Below are 26,753 nucleotides of genomic sequence, written 5' to 3' on the forward strand. Positions count from 1 at the left end.
GGGTCACCTAGAGCAGGTAACTCACAATGTGTCCAGAGGGACAGTCCATGACCTCCCTGTGCAGCCTGTCCCACTAGCTTAGCTAATACAGCTGCTGCTAAAAACTGGAACTGAGTTCATCTCCTAAAATGGCAGCACCGCGGTATCAGTGCAGAGGAGCACACTGTCCAGCCCGCTCCGCACGGCGCCGGCCGCGGCAGCCTCCGCTACCTGGGCCGGGCCTCGCCTCGCCATCCACCCGGGCGAGAAGGCGGCCCAGGGTCACTCCACACGGCAGGGCCGACCCCACCAAACCGGGAGCTTCCCCCCGAGGCCGGGCGGGGGTCCCGCGGAGCGGCGATGCCCGAGCGCTCCCGCATCCCCTCAGGTGCGGCGGGAACAATGAGCGGCACAGTCAAAACGAGCCCCGGCGGCGCGCACAGATCCGGCCGGGCGCGCACGCCGAAAATAGTCCCTCTTTGTTCACCAGCGGCAAAGGGCCGGCGGCGCCCGCGTCCCTCCGCCGCGGCGCCCCGCGCCCGCCCCCGGCGCTGCCGGCGCAGGCGGGGCCGCCGAGGCGGGGCCGCGGCCCTTTGTGCTCCCAGAATGCACCAGCGCCTCCTCCGCGGGAAACAAAAATGGCGAGGGGCTGCGCCGGGGCCGGGCTGCCCGTGAGGCGGGTCTGACCGTCCCCCGCCGCCTTCCGCCGCGGCTCCGCGCACGGGGGACCCGCCGCGCATCGAGCGCCCGGCCGCACAGCGCCGCGCCGCCGGGGGAGGCTCCCGAGCTCGCCGATTTCCCTGTATGAGGCGGTTGGCACCACTGGAGAGACCGAATGAGGTGAGGGGTGGGGGGGAGGGAGGGGCGGCCGGGCCCGCGCGGTGGGGCGGGAGCCATCCCCGCGGCCCGGGCCGCCGGTGCCGCATCCAGCGCCGCGGCGGGCAGCGCTGCGAGGGGCCGGCTCCGGCACCGGGGCCCGAGGCCTTGGGGGAGGCGAGGGAGCGCCCTCCGAGCGGCCGCTGGCAGGCCGGTGTGGGGGGTCAGTGGTGCTCCTCGGTGACCAAAACAAAGGGAGGGAGGCAGCGGGCCGCTCGGCGGGGCCGGGGGCTGCAGCGGTGAGGTGCCATCAGCCCCGCGCCAGCTGTATTTTCATCTTCTCCTTCAAGGATATTGTCCGAGTAGGCTGCGTTTGCTCGAGTGCGAAGAGAGCAGCACAAAGAGGTAGTGGTGCCCGTTGGTAACTTTGGTTTTGGGTTTTTTTGTTTCTTTTTTTCTGTTTGTTTGTTTGGGATTTTTTTTTCACGTGTGTGGCTTTGTTTTCCTTTCTGGGTTTTTTGTTTGTTTGTTTGCAATGCCTCACTTGTTAATTTCTGTCGGGCTTGACGATTTGAATGTTTCCACTTAAATGTGGTAACTGTTGCTGGCTGAAAGGAAATGCAGTAATGTAATTTCCTTTTTTTTTTTTTTTTTTAATATTTAATTCTGTGTAAAGAATGGGCTGATACCTCCTTTAGTGAAGGAGAACAATATGGTTCTGTGCTAGATGCTCTGGACACTGATATTAGTGTTGAAATACAAGGGGTTGTCGTTCATCCATGAAGGATCAGGGTGCTATTGGAAGTAGAGGGCCTGCAGAATTAAAATGAAAGCCTCTGCCAGGAAAGCAGTGTAGCATTGTGGTTGTTTCTGGAATTTGCGATAGGCCCAGCTTATCATAACTTTAAAAGGTCAAACGTAGTAGTGGATAATGACATGGTTTTCTCCTGACTTAGTGTAAGGGAATGTGATCAATGACATACACTGAAACTGCCAAAAGTGTTGGATGGTAACAAAAAAGTTTCTCTCGGTTGTTTTTTTTTTTTTTTTTTTTTAATCCTTAGTCAGGTTAGTAAAAGTTAACGTGGTAATGTTTGTCCCTTTTCTTGAGAGCTCGAATTACATTTAATTTGAAAGCATTTGAGATTGAAAGAGGGGACAAAAGTGTTTTATTTCTGTGTTGTTAGAACACAGGTTAATGAGTTCATAGCTTTTCATTTAAAGGAGAATAAAGAAAAACAGAGTCTGAACATATGGAAGGAAATGCATAATATAGTGAAAATGAGAAAATGAGAAGGATCTTTGCAAGGAGCTACAAGCTGTGAAATGTGGATCTGTACTGAGAGTATAATGTAGTAAAGTTTTCCACAGTTAACCCTTATTTTGTCAAATACAGGTGTGTGACTTCTCAACAACTTGGCTTTTCTGTTCTGGAAAGAATTTAAAATCAGATGTAGATGCTTCTCATATGACTTAATATGGCTAGTCAGCAGGGTATATATATTTTCTAAATAAGTGAAAGAGACATGTATTGGTAGTTAATATGAAGTTATGTTTGTCCTTCCCTGCACCAGGAGATCAGGAAAAATTTATGAGAAGAGCAGCTGTAACAAATAAGTTCCAGTTAATTTCCCAGTAGACAGTGGACTAACGTATTCCCTGGAGATGGATGTGAATGCAGAGGCACTAAAGTGTATTTTGTGCTCCTCTTGTGAGTTGTGAGGAGGAAGCTGGGAGCTCATGTGACCAGAAGCCAGCATGAATCTCTTGGTTTGTGAATGGTGTTTTTTGCCTGAGTGGCCGCTGGCCTCGCTGCAGAGTTGGTTTCACCTCCTTCACATGCCTTCCTTGCCGGAAACGGAGGGGAAGTGTCTGAGCAAAACCCAGCAGGAGAAGAATTATGAAACCACAGGTATTGCTGGAGAGAGAACCTCCATGGAACAGTGAAATCAAGATGCTTAACTTTCTTGGAGAAGGAGAGCTAATGATGAGAGCATTCCTATTGAGTCTGGACCTACTTCGTTCACTAAATAGCTTCAAGGATAATACTACTTTACTTATGCTTCAGATCTATTTTTTTTTTTTAAATTCTGTGGAATGCTTATGTAGGTTGCTGTTCTTGCAGACTGATCTTGAAGAAGAAAACTTATCATTATGGGATTTTGGTCAGCTCTGAAATCCTTTTTCTTCCCCACTTCTCCCAGAGCAAGGTAGCATGTTGTCTGTTGTTTCTTTCATTGCTGGTGTGCTTGCTCACACTCTCTTAGAAGGGTGTGTTGGTGCATGTACTGGATTTGGATACCGTAGAAACCCAAAAGGCAGTTGCTGTATTCACCGAGCTGCTGAAGATACAATTAAGGGGAATTTCGGTCTGGAAAGGTGTCTTGTGACCCAGTACCATTGTTTTCTCCCTGTACCTTCTGCCTCTTCATGTGCAAACACATGATCAATTGCAAACAAATGGCTCTTGCTGTACATGACTGTCCTGTCCTACTTACCTACATACTAAATATGTTATTCAGTAATGATCTTTTAAACTCTAATACTTTCCTTATCTATATCAAATAGATTTAAACCACTCCTAATTAAGATTTCTTGAGGGAGGATGTAAGCAAAAATAAAATCACAAGTTATTGTAGTATTATGAACATGGAAGTACACTTATCCTGGTGAGCACATCTTTTTAACAATATGCACCAATCTTATTAAGGACAGTCATATTTCACAGAGTCTGAGAGCAAAACCACAGTATTCTATCTAGATGCTCTTTTCTGTCACAAACAGTCACTTCCCTTAGTCCTCTGGCTAAACTTCTTTCTGATATGCAACAGATTAGTAGACCTTACTGTTAATCAGATTATTAGCCTGCTGGGCCTTACACAGTTTTTATTAGCAGTTTTTTATTTCTTAGAAGCAAAAATTTATTACTTTTGTCAGGTAATGTGATGTATATACTTTTGAAAGCATGGATCTACTTAAAAAACTCATTAATGAAAAGATATTCTGTGATAACTAGAGAGTTCCCTGAAGAGTCTAACCAGACAGAAGAATTCAGAGAAAAAAATCATAGCCAAAATATAAAGCCTTTTGAAAGAATTAAAGCCCTCACCAAAGCCAACCACCCTATTGGGATAGTAATGTATTATGTGAAATCACATTTGATCATCATATTAGGGTTGACTGGGTAAAGCTGAAAATAAGCAGGTTACAATTTCTCATCATACTGACAAGGAGCAGCTTATATAGAACGGTTGCCCTGAAATCATTGGTAGGACAGAGTTGTTCTGCCTCAAGTGATATTTTTACTTTTATCCGTGGTGGATTTGTTAAGCTTTGCAGGAGTGTCCTATGAATTGGCCTGCTGCACTTCTGAACAAGTACAGGAACTTGACTCATGTAGGCCCATGGGACCAGGCTGCTTTCAAGGGCACCAAGGAAACTGTGATGTTCTTGTAGGGCTCTTGCTCACTATTACAGGTTGTGAAGAACAGGGCTAGTCAATAATGGTTAGAGAATTGCACATGTTACACTCATCTTTGGAAAGAGCTGGGAGTTCAACCCAGGGAAGCATGGGCTGGTTAGCTTCCCTTGGTTGTTAGGCAAGTCATGAAGTCTTCCTGGAGGATGTTTCTGCATGCATGGAAAGATGATGGCTGGTAACAGTCACCAAAGATTTAAATCCTGACCTGAACAACCTGACCACTTTCTGTGTTAACACTGGCAGTGGTTTTGAACATGGGGAGAACCTCATCCAACCTCAGTTTCAGCAAGGTTGAAGGAAGAGATGGAACATGAACTTCATTAAATTCAACAGATGAAAAAGCAAAGTCCTGCATCTGAAGAAGGAACTCCGGGCTAAGATTGTCTGGGACTCAGCTTTGCCAGATTGACTGGGGATCTGACAGATACAAAGCAGAATACAAGCCAGCACTGTGTCCTGTAAGCTAAGGCAAGTGGTATCCTGGGCTGTAATAACAGAAGTGGAAGACTGAGGGGAAGTGATTCTTTCCTTCTACACAGAACTCATTAGGCAGTATCTCAGTAGAATGCTGTGTTTTGGTGCTACCACTGCAGGAGACATCCAACTAGAGGAGTTTAGTGTAGGGCCACCAGCACAGTCAGGGACTGGAGCACTCGTCCTGTGCGAGGGGCCTTAGGGAACCAGGTTCAATCAGCTTCGGGGAGACACAGCTGCAGCCTTCCAGCTCCTATGAGAAGATTAGTGAGATGCAGTTGATGTCTTCACAGCAGTGCATGGCAGGAGGACAAGAGGTAACCTGCCTACACTGGAATAAGAGATTCTGATGGGGAGGGAACATCTGCCCTGCCAGGGGCCAGCTCAGCAGTGGAACGGGCCCAGGGTGCTTGTGTGGCCACCTGGTTTGGCCTCATGGCTCGTGCTATGTTAAGCAGGACTAGAGAATTCCTGAGAACCTTTCTACCCTGAATTATTGTATTATCCTCAACAACACTTAAACTGAAAGTAATTTTAATAATGTATTTCTTATCCCTCAGTCATTACTCTCTACTTTTCTAGACTGAGGGATCCCTACATTAGAGTCCCCTTGCCCTTCTTTGGTACAGTTGGTTTTTGATTGTACCAGAATGCAAAATATTGTAAAAATAAGGAGCTTCAAGTGTATTTGGTACATTGGAAAAGCAATATTCATTTCAGTCTGTAAAGTAGTGTGGAGGATAGACTATAATCTGGATCTGTACTTGACCCTTTGCTGAATAGAAGTTAATGACGATGTACTAATATAATGACCTGTTTATGTATCATTGAAAAGTGACTGTTGCCATGTTGGTATTATGAAAAGCAAAGTGATTTTTTTGTTGTTGTTACCAGTTGAATCAATCTGATCTGCAGTTTGGACCTGGGTTGGGGTGGAGGAAGTTAACCTAAGTTTGGCTTGTTATCCTGTTAATTTGGACTGTCTTCTTGCCCCAGCAGAATCTTTTTATTTAGGGGAGGAAAGTATGTTTGCCAAAGTGAACAGATAATGGTTGGTATGAGATCTCATAAACAGTGGAGAAGCTGAAAGGAAGAAATGTGGCCAGGATCCAACATCTCTCCAGCTGTTAATGTAGGTACCAGATCCAAGTCACAGGCAATGTTGGCCACATGGCTTTAGTTTGGTTATGTGGAGCTGGATTAACAAGCTATGATTATTACTCTCAGATGAGGTTAATTTTCCTTTTCTGCTGTCTTCTAGTTGTGAGCACTTGTTGCTTACCTGGCTTGTTTAGTCACCAGCTCTCTCTATGAGGGACTTTAATTTGTTTTAAATATCAATTAGTGAATCCCATATTAAGGGAAAGAAAACTGAATAGGAAGCTAATGGAGAAGCCAGCTTGTTATTCCAGAGGTGCTGGGAAGGGAGCAAGCTGCAGTATTGGGTAAGTTATGTGTGAAACTGCCATGAGTTTTGTGTGTTCTGAGCCCTTGCTATACCTCCACTCCCCTCATTCCATGTGAATGTTAACTCTCCTGTTTTAAGGAGAGAAGAACAGACTACTGGTATTTTACAACATCTTACAACTTCTTCATAGTTCATTTTTTTTCTCCAATAAAGGGTAATAAGGGGCTATTTTTCAACTTCAGACCAAAAAAAAAAATTGTGATTAATCAGCATTAACATCATACTTCCACAATCTGAAGTGATTTTCTCCAGTTATTATAAGTTCTTTCACTGTATTTTACTTTCCTGTGGGATACCACATTTCCAGTTTTGAGATGGATCCTAAACCTCTGTGGATTGTCTTAGTAGAATGCTCTGTTTGTGATTTCTCTCTGAATTCCCTTCTGATAAATCTTTAAAGTAGCCCCCTCTTCACGGTGGTTTGTATTTACTAGGAATAAATGAGCTATTTGTTCCACTTTGAGTTTCCCCAGTGGTTTAAAACTTTTCATGTTCTTTGGGTACTTTGTTGTTAAAACTTAGTTTTTGGAAGCACTAAAGAAACTATCTGTGCTCATAGAGCAGCTCTCATCCGTTGCCGCGTTTGTGAATCAGGCAGCTCTTCTGGAAAAGTTTCCTGAAATTGTATGGATTGTCAGTGAACCTGACTGATTCAGTCATGCTGTCTGGCAGTGCCAGTTGAGGGAGTTTGTGTCCCGAGTTGCTTGTTTGCATTTATTCAGCTGTGCTTACAAACCATTTTGTGAAACTGATCAGTGAACTGAGACATGCTTTGCGCTGAGTAATCGATGAGAACCTTACATGCTCCATGATATAGTGTAGCTTGGTTGTGAAAGTTAGATGAGATAATATAGATCTTTATATTGTTTAAGATTTTTTGAAAAACAGTGCATCTGATGGATATTGTGCAATTTTAAGTTCTTGGAGTGAAGTGTTTGAGATGGTGGGGAAATTGTTATTTAAAGGTTACTAATGTTGTTGGTAACCGTATTATATGTTAGGAAGGGGATATGAAGCTAACTTTAAGGAAGATTGGAAAGCAAGTTGCTGGAAAATGTGGAACCTTTACGTTCTTGCTTTCCAATTTTGAAATTCAGTTTGCATTTTTGCTTTCAACAAAAGTTTTATTTTAATGGTAATGGTCACTTTCTGGCATTCCACTACAACAGTTAGAGCTGTGACTAGACAGATGGACAAGTTAGTAACATTGAGTTCATGTGGCTTTTACATTTCTTAGTGGTTCCAGAAGATACCTCGGAGACACCTACTTTAAGTCACTTATATCCTGTTCGTTAAAGTCAACTTCTTAAAACAGTTGACTTCCTACTTAATCGCAGTCAAAAACACTGAGGGAAGGTTTCCCTGGAGAGAAACTTCCTATCCATGTGGAAAGCACCTGCTAAGTCACTGTCAGCCTATTGTAATAACTAACCCTATTTTCAGTCTCTGAGATAAACCATAAACTGCCACAGCAGGAGCTGCTTCATGAGCTGTTTAGTTGTCACTTCAGCACTGCCATCACTCACAAAGAGAGCAGTGTGGACAATGGTGAAGTGTCTGGTTTATTGGCTCACATTTTTACTGTGTATCAAGGTTCTTCAGGATGTGAAGCTGCTATTGTGTATTTACATTGTTGTGTAAGTGAATGTATAGATCCATTTAAGTGTTTTGTGCCAGAAAATGATTCACACTTCTTTTGGTTGTGATTTTAATGGTGTTGTGGGACAAACTTTTGTATTTTTGTACCGCATTCTTCTGAATGCTTTTGAAGACTTCTTTTAATATAAAAGTCAGTTGTTTTTTGAGTGATAATCTGTACTGTTTATGATAAATTATTTTGTGTCTTTTTATGTATTTGGTACAAGATCTTTCACACATTTTTTCAAGTACTGGAAAAGAGGAGCAAACATTCCTACCTTGCAGCAGGAATAGCTGCTTATTTCTAGGCTAGCCTAGCTTGGCTAGCCTAGCTTCTTCTAGGGTCTTAAACCCCAGAAAAAATTTGGGAAGTAAGTCTTTGAACCTCTCTGAGAGTAGTTCTGTCAAACTACTTGTAAACCACAACTACTTGTTAGTGTTGAGAAAGCAGAAAATAAGTGTCCTGGGCTGCCACACTTTTACTCTGTTACTGTAAACCTGTTTTGAATGCTGCATGTATCCTGTCTCATTTGTCAGAAGTTACAGTAGAGCTGAGGAAGAGTAGCAGTAACTTGAATCAGCTTTTGTGTAAGAAACAGCAGCATTAGTAAGATTCTTCATCTGAGAAATCTGACTGGGTGGTGGGTCTGAACATTGTTACTTGCACCATGAAGATAGAAGATGGAAAATGACAGTTTGATTTTCTGATGCAGTGATGAAGTGACAAGGTGTCAGCTGTAGAGCAAGCCAAAGGATTTTTTTTTGTTCCTCTGGTCTTCTCTAGTCACCCATCTGAATGCTTTTGTGTTTGGGATCAAGCAGGACTTAAATTGGTGACCCAGTTGTCCATGAGGATGCCAGAGGCCCATTATAGCTGCTCTTACTGACATGTCATTGTTAAATATCACATTGATTATAAATATGCTTAAAGCAGCTAATTTTCTAGTGCCCAACCTTCGTGGTTTAACCTGCTTAATATGATATTTTAAGCCATTACCTTTCCAGTTTTATTGTCATATGAATTTTGAGTAGTAAATTCTTTAGAGAGAAGATTCCTTTCTCTTTGAAGCTGTACAGCAACTTCTCAAATACCTGTATAGCAACTCTAAAACTATATGAGACCTGATTAGTTTACTGCTTTTGTGATTAATTCTGGTGCTGATAATGTTTTAATGTTTCTGGTGCTGATAATGGACTTAAGATATCTTGAGTGAGGTGAAACTGCTCTTCAATTGACTGTATCGTATTTAATTCCCTGATCCCTAATTGTATTTGCATTCTAGTTACACATACATAGAGTTTCTAGAGAAAATACATTTGGATATACAAATGGTAACTTTTTTACATAGTCTCAAATTCTGGGTATTACTTATGAAATTCTTCCTTGTGTACTCTCTGGTCCTATTTTATAATTTTCTATATTTTACTGCTTTAATTGAAGTGTAGTGTTTGACAGTTAGTCTGACATAAAAGCATATCCACACTTACATGTAGATAGGCTATATATTGTGGAATGTATGAGGAAAAATGCTTATTGATACAAATAACTTGCCATTTTGGGTTTCATGTATGAAGAAAGGTTACAAGATCTGTTGGTTTTCCTTCCTTATTAATTTCTACTCATACTCTTAACAGAGAGGAAAGATTATTTTACATAAGAAATTCAACATATAGAATTCTTCCTGTGCTGGAAAGTTCTAAGCTATGGTTAGTGGCATTGCATGATTTTGTGTTGGAGGTACCTCAGTATTTATTTGGAGCCAGGATAATGCTCAACCTGTACTCTCCCAACCAAGGTAATGCAGTTAGAATTGGCTTAGGACCTTTTTAGCTTCCTTGGCATTTTAGAAAACTGGCAGTGATTAAACCTTTGCATAAGTAATCCTGGATTGAATGTTTTTGATGTGTTTTTCAGTGCTTCTTGTGATTTTATGGAGAGTCACTGGACTGGGAAGTTTGTGTATCCCTGTCCTCATTTATATTAGTTGATTTCCTAGAACACTTCTCTTTTATGAACTTGTCTGTTTCAGATTTTCTACACTTGTATAGTAGCAGAGGCACCACTGCTAAAGGTGTGTAAAGTCAGAAAAGAAGAGCAGGTCTTTTGTTCCCTGAAGTTCTGGAGTTGCTCCTGCTGGTATTTCCAGTCCATGTTCCTTTAACCCAGTTCTGGTTTCCTCTTCTCCTGCTTGCCTCCCCTAGAGACTCCGCAGCGGTGGGAAACTCACTGGTCCATAAGCGGTCTCCTTTACGTCGCAGCCATAAGAGCTCAGCATCTCTGGCCAAGCTGTCGATCCGTGATGGACAGAAAGCCAAAAAGCCACTTTGTAAATTCGAGGAAGGTCAGGATGTCCTAGCTAGATGGTCAGATGGCTTGTTTTATCTTGGAACTATCAAAAAGGTAATCACATTTTTTGACTTCACTGGAGTCTTAAAGTGTCACATGCTGTTGAAAATTGCAGTATCGTTTTCTCACTTCTGTAGTATTATGTATTATTCTGTAGTATTAAACACATTCTTCTGTTTGGTGTTTTTACTCATGGCTTGCACTGCGTTTCTGTCTTTCAGATAAACAAACTGAAACAGAACTGCTTCATTATATTTGAAGACAGTTCCAAATCCTGGGTTCTCTGGAAGGACATACAAACAGGCAAGAACTTCCATGAAGTAGTCATTGTTTGGTATCTTATTTGTTTGGATTACTGTTATCTGTTAAAAAACATGATTATACTATAGTCTTTTGTTCTAAAAAGTAATATAATTTAATATGATCCAGGAACAAAAATTACCCAAATAAGAAAAAAAAGGTCAAACAAATCTGTCATTGAAGTTACTGTTTTGGTTTGGGCTTTTTTTGTTTGTTTTCACATGTGTGAGGTGAAGACATCTAAAAATACTCACATTTGAGTTAGTTTGGGTGGGTGTAGATTATGTTCTCTGCCTTAAAAGAAAATTTCAGGCCCTAATTTACACCAAGTTTATATTCTTTGTACTATTTTCAGTTGAAACAACATAATATGGAAAGAAACTAAAGCTTGGTGAATTTTATGTTTGAACAGAGATGTTAAAAATTGTTTTGACATTGAAAAAAGGAACACCATAACTGTTGCACATAAGCAACCATTACAGGTTTTGGAGTATTCATGTGATATAAAGAAATGTGTAGCTATCAAGTGAGGCACCTATTGTATAGTATCTTTTTGGTTTCCAGACGTTTTGATAGTAGTTAATGTTTTTATAACCTAATTCTAATGAAGCACAGATGATAATTTCTTCTGAAAATCAGTTACAATTTTCTCATTGTACAAAAGGAATGGAAATCTGCTCTGGCTCTCGTTGATTCTTGATGTTTAAGCTAAACACTGTCTCCCTAAAGGAGAAGCTTTGTATTTGTACAAAAAATACAAAAAATCAACTGCTTTATTTCTTGAAGCTTGTAAAAAAAATGCTGTTCTGTTTCTGTATAGTACTAGTTTATGATCTCTGATTTATTTGTCCTGTCAAAATTTAATAAATAAATATTTAAAAAATTCAAGTTGATGATCCTTATGGGTCCCTTCCAACTCAGAATATTCACTAATTAAGAAACTTGCATTTTAATCAACTGTTACATTTGTAGGCAGTATAAATGGAGCAAGATGTAGTTTTGTTTCCAGTTTGCAAACTTACTTTTTTCTCATTCCTCTACCGTAACTATGCTTTTGTGTGCTTGCAGATATGTACAAGTAGTAATAGCTCAAGTAAAGTTAGAGTTCAAAGCAGCTTTGACAGATCTGTCAAAAAGATAAGCAAAGTGTCTGTATTTATGTGGAAAGAAATGCAAAGTAATATAAATACGAAAGATCTATTAATTGTCCAGCTAGTATTTATTTGTAGGTGTGTTTAGCCTAAATTTACGTTCTTTATTCAGTCAGTGAATTTTTCTTGTGGATGTTGAGTATGGGTTGCATAGTCAGTGGGCAATATAAAGCCTATAAATATCTGATAGCTTGTCATAAGTGATATAAATATTTATAACACAGTCTGTACAAAATGTCTGAATATGTTCTTATTAAGAATTTTGGCACTGTAACAATGTGTTTCTACAATGCATGCATCTGTAAGTGAAATTATGAAGAAGGCTATACATGTAACTGTTCCAACTGCAGATATAATCTGAAAAAAATCACAATCTCATCTTTGTCTAGGAGCCACTGAGAGTGGGGAAATGGTCTGTACAATATGTCAGGAAGAGTATTCAGAAGCACCAAATGAAATGGTTATATGTGATAAATGTGGGCAAGGTAACTAGATTTTTTTCTATTTACTGCATTTTAAAAGGTGTTTTGATTTGTTTCACAAAGGAGGATATTTGCCTGGCTATGACTGACTGCTCAGCTGATCTTAAATTTTATAGCCCTTAGTGGCTATTAACAGCTCAGTGAAAGATGATAATCCGTGTTAAAGTCACTAACACCTGTTCTGTAAGTCAAGATTATTTTTTTCTACTAAAAAAAATTAAAAGACCAATTTTGAATGTTTTACCAATCTTTGTTCAGGTTTTTGGCACATAATGATGGATAGTGCCTTATAGTTGCATTAAAGTTACATGTAGTTAATTCTGTGTAAGCTGTTGTCCTTTTAATAAGTTTGGCTGATCATTTTTCATACAGGTTACCATCAGCTGTGTCACACACCCAATATTGATGCCAGCGTGATTGATTCAGATGATAAATGGCTCTGTCGACAGTGTGTCTTTGCAACAACGACAAAGGTGTGTTTCTAGAAAAAAATGTTAATGCATTTCATATTGTGTGCATCTTTATTTTTGAAATTGAAACAAGAAAAAGATATTTTTCAGTGATTTGTTTTCCTTTTGATCTGAATGCAAACTTTGTATGTTGAGAAGTAATGCTGCTTTTAGAAATTGACCATGTTTCACTTCTAAACAAACATACTACTATTAAAACATAAATACACCTGAAAAAATTTGACTTGAAAGTTATGAAAACTTTTCTACAATCAAATGAAAAGCTTTGAAAGTTTCAGAAATACATTATTGGTTTTGTAACCTAATGTATCTATTTTGGCCCAGAGAGGTGGTGCGCTTAAGAAAGGACCAAATGCCAAAGCACTGCAAGTCATGAAACAAACGTTACCATATAATGCAACAGACCTTGAGTGGGATGCAGGTCATAAAACCAATGTCCAGCAGTGTTACTGCTATTGTGGAGGACCTGGAGAGTAAGTAAATGGATAATGTGTAAGAACTTTTCTCTACTGCAGCTACAAACTTGGACTCTTTTCTGGTAGACTTCTTGTGAACTTGTTAATTTCTGTTTCTGTGTGTGCGTATCAGAAACTGGATGCAAAGTGGGATTTTGAATTATCTATAGGTTTTTGAAGTGTCTCATAGTGGGAAATAGATTAATTTCTTCTCCCATAAAATATTTTGATTTGTTTTAATTTTGTTATGTGACCATCACAGATCATTGCAGTACATTCTGTAATGAGCAAAAAATTTGTTTTGTGCTGCTGCTGTTGATGTGTTGAGTTTGGATGGAGTTGTTTTTTGATGATCTTGCAGTTCTAGGCAGAATTTTTCTGATGTTAACTCAGCTCTCTCATAAATCAGGAAAATAGATGTAGTTAGAGATTAGTTTATTAAATTTTGTTGGAATAGGCGGTTGTCTGATTCTACCATAATATCATATCCTGGTTTTCAGTCACTGACAGGGGAAAGATTTTTTTTCCTCTTATGACACTACAGAGTCCTCTGCTGGTTCTTTTTTACAAGAAAGGTAAGAAGAGGACTTCTTAAGCAGGTAGAGATGAGTACTCTGGTGTCTGCATGAATGAGTGAATGAACAAGATACTGTTGAAGATTGGAGGTTGAGGCCAGGACAGAGCTCTGATTTGAGACTTTTGAGACTTGAACAAACATGGCTGTCAGTTTTGCATGGTTCCTTTTCTTAAGGGAGAAGCTGAAAAAAAAAAGAGGTGTAAACTATGAAGTTTCTTTTGAGGATTTAAGTAGTTGGATCCTCAGAACAAATGTTTGTGACTTAATGCAGTTGTGTTGTGCTTTAAAAAATAACGAGGAAGCTAAGCAAGTATGTCAGAAGGAGCTTGTTCCTGAATTCTTACTGAGAATTAAAAGGTGGATGTCAGAGTAAATTAAATGTTCTTTTTCTTAGTTTAATAACATAATTAATTCCCTTACTAGGCTATCTTTTATAATTCCTAGTTTCTTTTCTAGTAATTCATTATGGAACTAAGCCTTACTGAAATATCCATTGAGATGACTGTTTTACAAACTGAAAATCAGTTTGGATCTCTTCCTGTTACTTTAAACATAATGAAGAAACAATTCTCAGTAACTTTTTTAACACATCTTGTATTTCTTTCTGTTTTTGAAGCTGGTATCTAAAGATGTTGCAGTGCTGCAAATGTAAACAGTGGTTTCATGAGGCTTGTGTGCAGTGCCTCCAAAAGCCAATGCTTTTTGGTGACAGGTAAGAAAATTAAACTGTACTTTGTGGTTGTATTTATTTAACATGTGACAGAAGTCTCACATATGAGCTTTTATTAGGGCATCCATAACACCACAGTATTTCTGAAAAAGGAGTTGAATTTTGAGTAGTAGTTAACACAAGGCAGCCTGTGTTTGGGTGCCAGGAAAATGCAGTTCTTCTCAGTTGAACAGGGGATGCAGCAGTGGGTGGTGGAGTGGTGACCAGTGGAGAGTTAGCTTCCAGCTGTTACTGCCTTCACTGCGTGGAAATCCTTTATGCAATAGGTGCAACTCTACGTACTCTGTTGATGTGTGAGGAGTTAGGACAAAAAGAAATGAAAAAGAGTGTTGCTCTGTGGAGTTTTTTTTTAAGAGGAACTTGGAGCACTTGTAGCAGATGAAAGAGGAAAACTGGAGAAGATAATCAAAGAGCATTTAATTCATTATTTATTATAATTTTATGTGGGAATTTTTCTGGAATGTTTGTATGAAGGAACTGAGTTAGGAATATATGGGTCCTTCACATGCATATTTACACTGGTGCCCAGGTTTTTGCATTTGAGAGATTGTGGTGAGGAAATTTACAGAGCGTCTTCACTGATATAGTCACAGGTTGAGAGACTTTCTCAGGCAGAATGAAACGGTGGTAGCAGGATGAAATTGAAGAAATCCTTTGTATCTGGGCTGTAGGTATCAGCCCAGATTACAGAAAGTAATCTTACTAAAGTAAGATAAATTGACTCACAAATATCATATGGCTGAGTTTCTAGCTTCCTTAACTTTAATTTTTTTTGTAATCAGGATGTTTAAACACTGTGTGTGTGTATGGACACCCACCACCCAGACACATGTACATATACATATGTATATATTTTTAGGTTTTATACGTTCATTTGCTCAGTTTGCAGTTCTGGACCAGAATACCTCAAACGTTTACCCTTGAGATGGTAAGTATGAGTTTTGAAAGAAGGGTGAGTTGAATACATACTCTGCTTTTGCTTTTGGTGTTTTGGTTCTCCTTGCTAAAAACGAAATCTGCTTGTCAGCTTGAGCTGTTTCCCAAGTATTCTTGCTGTGGGTATGATCAGGGATAAATTTCTTTCAAAGTTTATCTTTAAGGGATATATTGTGGTTGCATGCTTTTGGGATTCAATCCTGGGATCATTCAATGAAGTAACAAGCAACTACTCACTTGTGTATGTGAAGATTGAGATATCTAAATTAAGTCTTTTTTGCAGGTTTAGGATCCTGTTGTATTATGCAAGGCAAATGTAGTGAAGTAGCAGAGCACACATCCTGATACATTTTATGATAGTTTCCTTGAATAGTCTTAATGGAACTAATCTGTAATAGAAATTATATTCAATTTTGTGGATATATACCTGGTGCTAACAAATATGTGGTGGAAATTTACATTGTTAAATGTTAATTCACCAGAATACTTGCATGAATTCAGAACTGATAAAATCAAGTATGAATTCAGACTTGCTTACATATCCCATGGTCCAGACCAGTTTTGGAGTTTAAAAAAAATACCACGACAATGAGATGAGGCAGAAATGAAAGTGAGATGTAAAGCAGAAGGAATCACTTGAAGAGAAAATGCAGGAGGCTTCATAGTGTTGTCTGGATTGAGTGTCTTAAGTTGGGCTTTGTGTTCCTCCACCTGTATAATGCTAATATATTTTCTACTAAATTGTTTCAAAGGAAAGCACTTGGAAGAAAAATACTTGTTTTCTCTGGTTTTTTTATTCAAATATTCTAGGGTAGATATAGCACATCTATGCCTTTACAACCTAAGTGTTATTCATAAAAAGAAATATTTTGATTCGGAGCTTGAACTTATGGCCTACATTAATGAAAACTGGGATAGATTGCATCCTGGTGAGGTAAGTAAGTAGAATACCCTTTCTTGTTTTTAAATCACAGTGCATACTATGTCATAAGTTGACAACCTGTGAACTGTTTTATTCTGGATGTTTAGTCTTTTAGTACCTTAAAATCTGGTAATCCCAAATAATGAAATAATTTTTTGATTTCTTGCAGAAATTGAATGCTTTTTAAGTGGTACATATTTTTCTGCACTGTAAAATTTCTTCAAGTTACCTATGCAACTAATTACTTGCATGGTGACTTTTCATTACTTAACTGTTTATTCTGTTGCACATCTACATTCTCTTTTAGTTTCATAATTCTTTTATTCTTTTGATATTTTTGTGTGCTCTTATCCAAAAATCTAAATGTAGAATTGAAGGCAGAGTGTATTGCGTGTGAAGACCGCATTCAGTATCTCTCAAGGTGTAACCCATTGTTTATGTTAAATATTGCACTCAAAAATTTCTTCTTCCCTTCCTAATTCTTACAGTGGGGATGGTCAGTTTGTGTCCAGTTTGGTTTTGATCCTTTTCCAGTCAGATTCAGCTACTTGTCAAGATATTTTGATTTTAGTTCACTACTATACTAGTTATTTTCCCAGCTATTTGATTACTGAGCATTTATCTTAGCATTAAAGGAAATCCATTTACTCAAGCAGATTGACTTAATATTGAATTAAGAGGACCAGTGTTGATCTTTGTTTCTGTATATGAGGTTAGATGCAAAAATTTATGATTTAAATTCAAAGTGGCATACTGCTAGTAGAGCAAGTACTTTTTCTTGTGCATGAAAATTGTTTAGGGTTTTAAAGGTTTTTTTTAATTTTTGGCATATAATGGGTTGAAATTTTCTAACTATCGGTACATCTCACTTTTGTACTTTTCATGAAATTCACACAACAGTAGTCCACTTTTACTAGCACACACAATTTGAGAACCAAGTGTATGTTCTTGGTTTAAGTGAGTAACTATTTTTCATAAATAATGGAAAATAGTCTAAGCATATGTACTTTAAAATATCAGTGTCAATAGTTTGTTAGAAAGTCAAGAAAACACTTAAGCATTACTAAAAATTAGTCATGAATATATATCAGATTTACTTTGGTGTGTATGGCATCTTTTACCTAAGTAAGTCTGTCATATCAAGTCCTGAGCTTTGATTAAAAAAAAGGCTGCACAAAATGTAATTCTCACACCATCTTTTCCACAGAATGAATATTTTATCTATTTTACTGTATAGGTCAACAAGTATGTAAGCTGTATTTAATTTTGAGTTTTGTTTTTCTTAGTATTGAGGGAAATGTAGAATAAATTTGTTCATTTAACATAATAGTCCTTATATTAACATAGTTTGATGTCAGACTGGCTGGTCAGAGCAGTGGATGAGTAGAGTGGAGCTGTCATTGATTTGGAGCACATAAGCCATTTTGAAGAAGTTTGAATGTCTGCAGTCCTCTCTGTGCTCTTCTCCTTTCTGCTTCTAAACCATCCATGCGCAGTCTGTGAAAAACACATAACTAAGGGGGAGGAAGGAAAGGCACAGCCAAAATAAGTAAATTCACTTCTTTAATTAGTATTTTCCGTTCTTTAATATTTTTACACCTTTAAGGAAACTAATTTGAAGTCTGAATGCTACATTTTTAAAGCGCTAGTTTTGAATAAATTCATAAAAGCTGTATTTAGGAAATTTCAATACTTTATTCTGCAAAGATTTTAAATGTATTTCGTGAAGTTGGCAAAAATTGGCTTGAAAAATCTGATTAAACTTCGGTTAATTAGGGAAATGAGGGAAAGAAATTAATCCCAGACATAACTAACATGTACAATATAAAGATTTTAGGAGTTTTGTAATCTTAAATTGGCGCTGTTAAAAACGGCACTTTAGTTTTTCTTTACCTATTTATACTTGAATAAGAGGAAAAGGGTTTTAGCTGTAGGTAAGGCAGTAGTAAATGGTAAAGTTATCAGAAACTCCTAAGCCAGTAATTTTTAACATGTGGTTATTTAGAAAGCAATAAATATGTGGCAGTTTTCTGTAGTTTAGTGGTGCAGAGTTGCAAGACGTCTAGATGGCAGTGGACTGTATCGAATGCATATGGTGAAGATGGAAAACAAGTTGTTACTTTCTTTGGCTAAGACCACTTGAACACCTCCATTAGCTCTGGTAGTCAGGTAGACTGTCAATCTTGCCCAAAATCATGTTACAAGGTTGGTGTTTGAGTCTATTTATTCACTTATCTTTTTTCTGTTAGCATGTTGAATTCTTTGACCTTTTCTCTTTGTCTTGTTTGGTGGGAATTTTATTCTTTAGAAATTGTCTGATCCTGTGTTTTTTGTTGGGTTTCTTTGACTTGCAAATGTTGTACAGTCTGGTACTTAGTAGTCATATTAGTAATGACACTTAGGAACTGCTGTCAGCTCTATAATTAAGGATAAGTTGACAAGTTTTGGCATGGCAACTGGAAATAACGGTAGTTTTGCTGGAATTGAAAAGTTCATATAAAAATATAAATGTAAACAACATAATTTTGGATTCTGTTACGTAAATGTTGTGTCTACATGATAGTCGCCACCATACTTGTTCTGCTTTTCTCTGTAATTATTTATGCAATTTTTCAGAGAGATTTTATGTTTTGAAAGCATAGTAGGGACTAGTTACTTCAGGCTTTGGTGAATGGAGGGAGATTAGACTGGGTTTTGGCTAAAGGGGCATGAAAATAGATCTACTGGTTTGGGTTTTTTTAATTCTAATAATTTTTCTGGGTGTTTTCCTTTCTTTTTTTGTATTGAGTAGTATTGAAAAAAAAAGGAAATTGGGCCTATGGCAGGATTTTGCTGTAATTATCATAAACAATTAGGTTCTTTTGTCTATATAGTTATCCTCTGATTGCAGCCTCAGTTTGGGAGTACATGTAGAAGATTTTTAGTTAGGAGTCTTGAGAGAGCAATCTAGTGTTATGTTCCCTCTTTCTACTAAATGTTTTTGAGACTTTTCTTGTGCTTCTTAAAAGTGAAACTCATTCTATGTCCTGGGCTTGATCCTGGCATTAATTCTGTGGATATAAATCATGAAATATATGGGATTATGGTTAATATGCACCCACAGCTAATTTTATGTTAATGGACATCACATTCAAATCTGTAGTTACAATGAGTCAGAGTATCTGGAATCTTTCTATTACTAAAGAATTTGAGAGGTTAAATGATTTCTTAATACTTTACAGCTGGCAGACACACCAAAATCTGAAAGATATGAGCATGTCCTGGAGGCATTAAATGATTACAAGACTATGTAAGTTATTGGTACTTCTGTTTTAAATGTTGCTTGCCTGTTTGATCTGACTTAGGTTACAGTCTTCAGTCTATGTAATAATCATTCTGGCTGTATGTAACATTTTAAGTTTTAAATAATGTTTGTATTTCAAACTGTAACATTACATAACTATTTTGATTGTAACCCCAAGACCAAGAGAGAGAATTGTTTGAACTTCCATCCTCCTTCCACTTCACATTCTGTTTTTGAGAAGGAGGATTCTGATGGGGTAAAGAGGGGAGTAAAGTAGCATTTGAATTAATATTGTCTTTGCATAATTTTGTTTTTCATGTACCCTGCTATTTTAAAAGTTGAGTTCCCTGAGATCAGAATTTTAACAATTAATTTAACATCATCTAGGTTTATGTCTGGAAAAGAAATAAAGAAAAAGAAGCATTTGTTTGGCTTGAGAATTCGAGTTCCTCCTGTGCCACCGAATGCTGCTTTTAAGGCTGATAAAGAACCAGAAGGAACTTCACATGAGTTCAAAATTAAAGGCAGAAAGTCGTCTAAACCAATCCCTGATGTGAGGTAAAATAACCCAGTCATTCTAGCGGTGTTGTGGTTAATTGGGGCTACTTCGGGTATTTTTTCGATGCCAACAAAAAAGGCCTTTTCTTTGTAGAATGGGTTTATTTTAAAAATAATTGTAAAGGCAGATTACTTGTGAGAATGGGGTCTTAGAACAAAGGTAGTTAACTATTAGGATTCTTCTAAAAAGTCATCATAAAACTTAGCAGTAAGAACAATAGAACATATCCCAACCTTTCTGTCATTTGGGAAACAAAACCTTTTGCCTTACTGGATCTCTTAGGCAATAATCTAACTGGAATTCTCAATAGAAAGTATGTTGTGAAATAGTAACTTGTATTGGTAAATCTTTTTCACCAAGAGTGATCCTATGAGTAAATGATATTCAACACTTGTTCATTCCTCTTCAACATTTGGGAATCAGTAATGTCCCTAGAAATACATTGACTCTGTTATGTTACTATGAAGATAAAACCACCTAGCTTTGTACCTGCAAATTTTGCTTTGCCAGAATGACTTAATTTAATACAATGTTTTAGAAATAAACATCTAATTGTATATTCATTGCCAAAGGAAAACATGTATTCAATGAAAATTACCATCAGTAATACAGAATAAAAATATTTTTTTTCCTTAGGGAATTAAGTAATGGTATAGAAAGAAAGGGGAAAAAAAAATCAGTAGGTCGTCCACCTGGTCCCTATACAAGAAAAATGATTCACAAAACTCCAGAGTCATCTCCTCTGGTAAGGATATTTCTTACCCCTTCCCCCTTCCTTCCAACTGCATCATAAATGTTTGAAGAAAAAAAAACAAGTTAATATGAATTTATATTCCCCCACTTTCTCTCAAATAAAATCAATTAAAAAAATTAAGTTGAAGTACCTTTTTTTTTTTTTTCCACCCCTTAGGATAATGAACCAGTTCCAGTGATAGAGAACCCAGCCTTGGAATTACCCTGCACTGTTGGGTAAATTTTAAAAAAAACAACCCTCCCATAAAACATTATAACACCATGTAATTTATCTATTTGCTTCTGAAATGTCAGCTCAGTTTTTAATGTAAGATTATTTTTTTACATGGCAAACCTGTTGTCTTGCTAAACAGGAAATCTGATGGAACTGCACATTCATCCAATACCTCAGATGTGGAATCCACAGGTGCTGCCAGTATGAAAGAAACTACCTCATCTAACATTTCCAGACATTATAGGTAACTACTCAGTTCCTCTATCTGCTGTAAAGATGAACATTTGCACTGTATTCATTTTAATAGCATTTTCTTAGAGTAGAGCTATAAATAGCATGGGGGAATACAAAGAAATAGGACGAATGAAAATTTGTCTTTAATAGTTTTGCTTACAGCTCAGAGGGTGAGGATTTTTTGGTGCTCACTAACCACTGTCTTTGATGTTAAATATGTGGCTAAGTGACATTTACTGAAGAGAGTTAAACTGCATTAGCATTCGCTGAGCTTAGCTTTCTACTAGTGGTCACATCTACTAGTTGATGTACCTGAATTAATTTTAACAGCTTTTGTTTTTGTAGGTTTGTGTATTCATGTTATAAAATACTAAGTATGCTGTGATTTTCTACAGTCAATAGGACATGAAGAAATCTTGGCACAGAGTTTATAAATAAATTATTAACTATAATCAGCCTTCCTGCAAGCAAATTGTTACTTGAACTTTTCTCCCTCTCAAGTTCAGCAAATAGAAATTTCTCTTTTATTGACGTACATGGATTCTACTGTTTTGTCTCCCCTTTCTGGTTCATGCTATTGAGTGCTTTCATGAGCCATTTTTGTGTGCATTATTGATGTAAATAGTCAGTTTTCAAAAAGGTCATGTTTAATTTAGAGTTTTGAAAGTGTTACCTAAGTGTCACACTTACAAGTTACCTATCTGTAGGCAATAAGTATTTTTTAAGTGAAAACCCAAAAATTATTACATGAGTGGCATGTAAATAATGAATGATACAGCATACATTTTGAATTCCCATGGAGTTAATGCTGTGGGATTATATTTTCCACAGTTTATCTGACTCGAGAAAAAGGACTCGTACAGGAAGAACTTGGCCTGCTGCAATACCACATTTGAGGAGGAGAGGCCGCTTTCCACGAAAAGCACTCCAGACTCAAAATTCAGAAATTGTGAAAGATGATGAGAGCAAGGAAGATTACCAGTATGATGAACTCAATACAGAGATACTTAACAACTTAGCAGATCAGGAGTTACAGCTCAATCATCTGAAGAACTCCATCACTAGTTATTTTGGTGCAGCAGGTAGAATAGCTTGTGGGGAAAAATACCGTGTGTTGGCTCGTCGGGTGACACTTGATGGAAAGGTGCAGTATCTTGTGGAGTGGGAAGGAGCAACTGCATCCTGACTGTAGGACTGAACATTATGTTCACTGCACTGTCATCTGTAAGTACAGTTCATAATGCAGAGCCACAAGAGAAATGGTCTTTAAATGTGTTTCTGAAAAAAAACCACACAAAAAACCACAAAACAAAACCAGTTTAGCCTTAACATGTAATTGTTATCATTGCAGCTTTTGTGATAAAGACTTATCTTTTTAAAATCTGATCTGAGACTTAAATTTTTTAATCTGAACATTGTTAGATTGTTTTAGGTTGGGATATTTTGGGTTACAATTGCTTAAAAATGTGCATGGTGTTTAAAAAAAGATGACATTTTCTAGAGAACATTCCATGGATACAGTTATTGTGATTTAGAGAAAATATTATGTAGATAGCACAAATATTTGAAAAATCTTGGTTTGTTTTCTTACCCAAATGTTTGCAGAAATGTATTTCTATTTCAATACTTTCTAGATTTCAGAAGTGCAGTGTATATAATGCCTACTGAAGACTGTAAAATACTGAAGTTTTCTTTCAAACAAAGTGTAAAAAAAAAAAAAAAAAAAAAAGGAAAAAAAATATATTGAGCCTGTAAATTGCTCTGTGACCAGACTTCATTGTCTTCTTAATATATTCTCTGTGTGTGTGTGCGGGTGTGTGCGCATACACAGAGCTGTGTATGCACACACAGACCTGGGCTGTATATAGATGTGTGATTGTGACCTATGCAATACAGATTATGGGATCGGTCAGCTTCTGAGAACACATCCCATAATTCTTTTTTCAGGAATAGTTGCCAGTATTTACACAGCAGCATTTCTTCTCAGGCTTATTGGGTGCTGTTGCTTTTTATGTACTAAGGAAAAGTGTCCAACCAGTGCAGCGTGTTCTGGCAATGGGTGCAGTCATTGGTGTTCATGTACTCTACATTCCATTATTTTCCATTTGAATTAACTGTTAAAAAATAATGCAGGATCTGATGATTTTGAAATTAATTCTACTGGAAATCACAATTTGCAAGTTCTTGTGGCACTCTGATTGTAAATTTCATGTCCCAGTTGTAAAGTAAATTGACAGGAGTTGTGCAGGATTTCTACATACCTGTAGAAACAGTCATATTTTGATAAATGTAGTATGAACGAAGTGTATTATTGCACAGGGTCAACAAATGTTGCCATTTGAAGTAACATTACTGATTTTATTACAACTTTACCTCTCTTATGTTTATAAAATGTACCAAGTTTTAAATTGATGAGAATATTTTACTTGTTAAAAAGTAAAGTCAAAAAGTCTCTTGCCAGTATTAGATGTTTTTTCTTTGTCTGCTACTTTTGAGGGGGTTTTAGCCAAAGAGTAAACAGAAGAGTATTTTTACTTTGGTGGTTATTCACTGTACTGTATAATGTTAGTTTACTTACATGCTTACAGTTTACCACCAAAATAAAATTATGTAACATTAACAAATGACAGACTGGTTTAAAGTATACTGCCTGAGTTAGTACTTACTCATTCCATTACTTGGTTATTTGACTTTTTCTGCTTGTCTTGAACATCTCGAAAAGGTGATTTTGTTGTGAATTTTTTTTGTCACCTTATAGCCAAAGGAAGCAGAGAAAGCTTTTTATCCTGGTCTTGGCTTATGGCTGGCTGGGTTATATTAGCTTTATAAAAATGCTAATTAAAAGCTCCCACTTCTGTTTACCTTCACTAAAATGTGTGGGGTTTTTTTCTCACACCCTCAGCTATTAATTTAATGTTGCCTTGCCTATAGCTGCAATATTTTGATAACACAGCAACTTCATGTTAATTTTTTGAATGTTTATATCTTGAGATAATGCAAAATGTAAAGCCTTTGTAACCTTACTCACACCATCTGTATTTGTCTTTATTGTTTCACTTTATTCAAGTCCTTTAATTCTAACTGAACACCAGCAGTATTTTTCATAAAGATTCATTTAACGATAAATATTGGAATGTACTTTGGGGACTTTAGTGGGGGAGGTATGGGGAGAAAATACTTGTCAAACTTCAGCTGTCCATAGACCTAACTATTGTGAATGTCATTTCATTTTATTATGGTGGTTAACTTAACTCTGATGTTCAGTTTGTATTTTTGGAATTGCTTTTCTCTTAGAATTAAAAGACCAACATTAAATGTGTGTATTTTTTGAGAGAGAAGAATGAGTTTTGATTCTGTACTCTTGTGAAGCACATACTTGGTGGCATCCTCCCATCCATCATTTCCTGATCTCTAGCTTTCCTGTTCCTGTCCTGGAGACACTCGCCCTGCACATAGACACTAACTGGTGTTCCAGCTATGGTTGAGGGATGCTTTGTTACAAGGTGTCATGTACTGGAAAATGCTGCAATAGTGCTGCTGAAGATAGAGCTAGAGTAGTTATTAAAGCACACCTACAAATGCCTTTCTCATTTTATGTGAATTTCATTGTATGTAGTAGTGGTGTGTCTAAAGGAAAAAGACAAATGTTGCTGTATGTAATGATTTCATTTTGGTATAACTCGATCATTGTATGTATGCATGTGTGTAAATATATGTAATTCAACTTTGTTGTGGTCACTGATTTAGAACCATTTCTATGTGTATATTTAATATTTTTCCATTATGTTTTATTTGTATTACAGTAGTCTTTAGGTAGGAGAAGTCTCTCGTGACCGTTCTAAAAATATAGGTATCGCATGAACAACACAGCAAAGAAGTAATGGCACAATACTGGTCAGAACTGTAAAATATGCACCATAGCAAACTTTGTCAAATCATTGTTCTCAACAGAAACTTCAACAGGAATTTTGAATAAAACTATGTTTTTTCTATGCTTAACAGGCATTTTGAGTGAGATTGCGAAGGAATTTTGAAAAACCTCTGAGCACGATACATGAAATGAAGGTCAATGCTTTGATTTAATGTGAAGACAAATAAATTTTAAAAGGCCTTTAAGGTGAAGACAAGCACTTTATTGTCTAGGGGGAGGGGGGAAGATAATGTAATAAACAGTAAATGGTTTGTCTTTGGAACATCGTACTAAAGCGATCTTTAGTGTTATATTTTAAAAGGAAATTGGTGAATTGATATGGAACATAGCAAGGCTGATGGAGCAATAGTCAGAACAGTGATAAGGATAAACTGGACAGAAGCATCAGTTTGGTGCACAGAGGGAAGAGGATGAGTCTTGCAAATGCTACCCAGGTAATATGTTCAGGTGTGTCTCTAGCTGACTCACATCTGTCTGAATGAAAAATAACACTCCAGTTAAGGGCATGATAGGAAGAAATTGCATTTTACAGAGATATAGAAAAGGATTTAGGATGCTGAGTTTTGTTCAGTCAATGTTGAACCTGAACTGATGATTAAATACCCATATGGAGGTGTCAGATCTACTGATATCCTGGTTTAGTTAGAAAAACATATTAATGCAAGAGTTAAACTTTGAAGTAGTTAATGTTTGTAGAAAAGTTTGCCTTTTTTTTTTTTTTTTTTTTGTAAATTGGATATTGGATCATTGATAGGTGAGGTGTAATGAAGAGAAAGATGTGGAAAAAGAGTCACCCTTAGAGTCCCTGAGGGAAGTTGGAGGGGGAAACAACTGTCTTTTAGCAAAGGTAGTGCAGGATAGTAGAAAGAAAAGCAGAAGACAAGTACCAGTACTAGCTGTGCGGAGTCCAAGAATCAGCTTGAAATATGATGCTTTTGCTGTCTTTCAGTTTTATCATTCAGCAACAATGAAACAAGATTTTTGTATTGTCTTGATGTTTTAGTGTTTGGCATTTTTAAATCCCTTAATGTTCTCAGCTAGCTCATCTCTGCTATTTTTTGAATCAGGTTTGTACATATTTCAGCATTGAGATCTACACACCACAATATCAACAGTTGTTCTGGTTTTCATTAGTACCAAAATATTTGCCTGCAGATACTAATTTTTCAAATACAGCTGTAGTTCATAGCATTCTTTTAATACAATCTTTCTTCTAATCTATTTACTGATACTATTTCACCAGTGTGTGTTTTTCTTGTTCTAATTTATGTTTCTAGCTTCTCAAATTTGACAATATTCAGTTTGTTTCCCATTGTTAGCTACTTAGTTTTTGGCACTGATCAGCTTTCATGTGGTTTTAGTTTCCTAGTCTTCTGTTTATTTAATGTTCAGAACAGTACCTTCCAATCCTGACATCTGCAGTTTTACTTTTAACAAGCTCATTTATTTCAAAACCTGCTTTAAAGCAGAAAGCTAATTAATAGTTCTATCTTGCTCTAAATAAAGTTTTTCTGCAAGTACCATTCACAAGTCCTTCATTTGTACTTTGCCAT

The 26,753-nt window shown here is 37.4% G+C and overlaps 1 protein-coding gene across 1 annotated transcript; it reads left to right on the plus strand.

The window, feature by feature from the left end:
- Positions 1–602: 602 nt before the first annotated feature.
- MTF2 (metal response element binding transcription factor 2) lies at positions 603–24,997 on the plus strand. The gene is made up of 15 exons (XM_066325211.1): positions 603–819; positions 10,059–10,257; positions 10,425–10,506; positions 12,044–12,139; positions 12,509–12,609; positions 12,931–13,079; positions 14,255–14,350; positions 15,228–15,296; positions 16,115–16,238; positions 19,448–19,515; positions 19,897–20,067; positions 20,705–20,813; positions 20,979–21,037; positions 21,175–21,279; positions 22,101–24,997. The coding sequence occupies exons 1-15, from the start codon at positions 815–817 to the stop codon at positions 22,453–22,455; spliced, it is 1,788 nt and encodes a 595-aa protein (XP_066181308.1). The 5' UTR covers positions 603–814; the 3' UTR covers positions 22,456–24,997.
- Positions 24,998–26,753: the final 1,756 nt, after the last annotated feature.

Source organism: Sylvia atricapilla, chromosome 9 (genome assembly GCF_009819655.1).
Source record: "Sylvia atricapilla isolate bSylAtr1 chromosome 9, bSylAtr1.pri, whole genome shotgun sequence".
NCBI classification, from domain to species: domain Eukaryota; kingdom Metazoa; phylum Chordata; class Aves; order Passeriformes; family Sylviidae; genus Sylvia; species Sylvia atricapilla.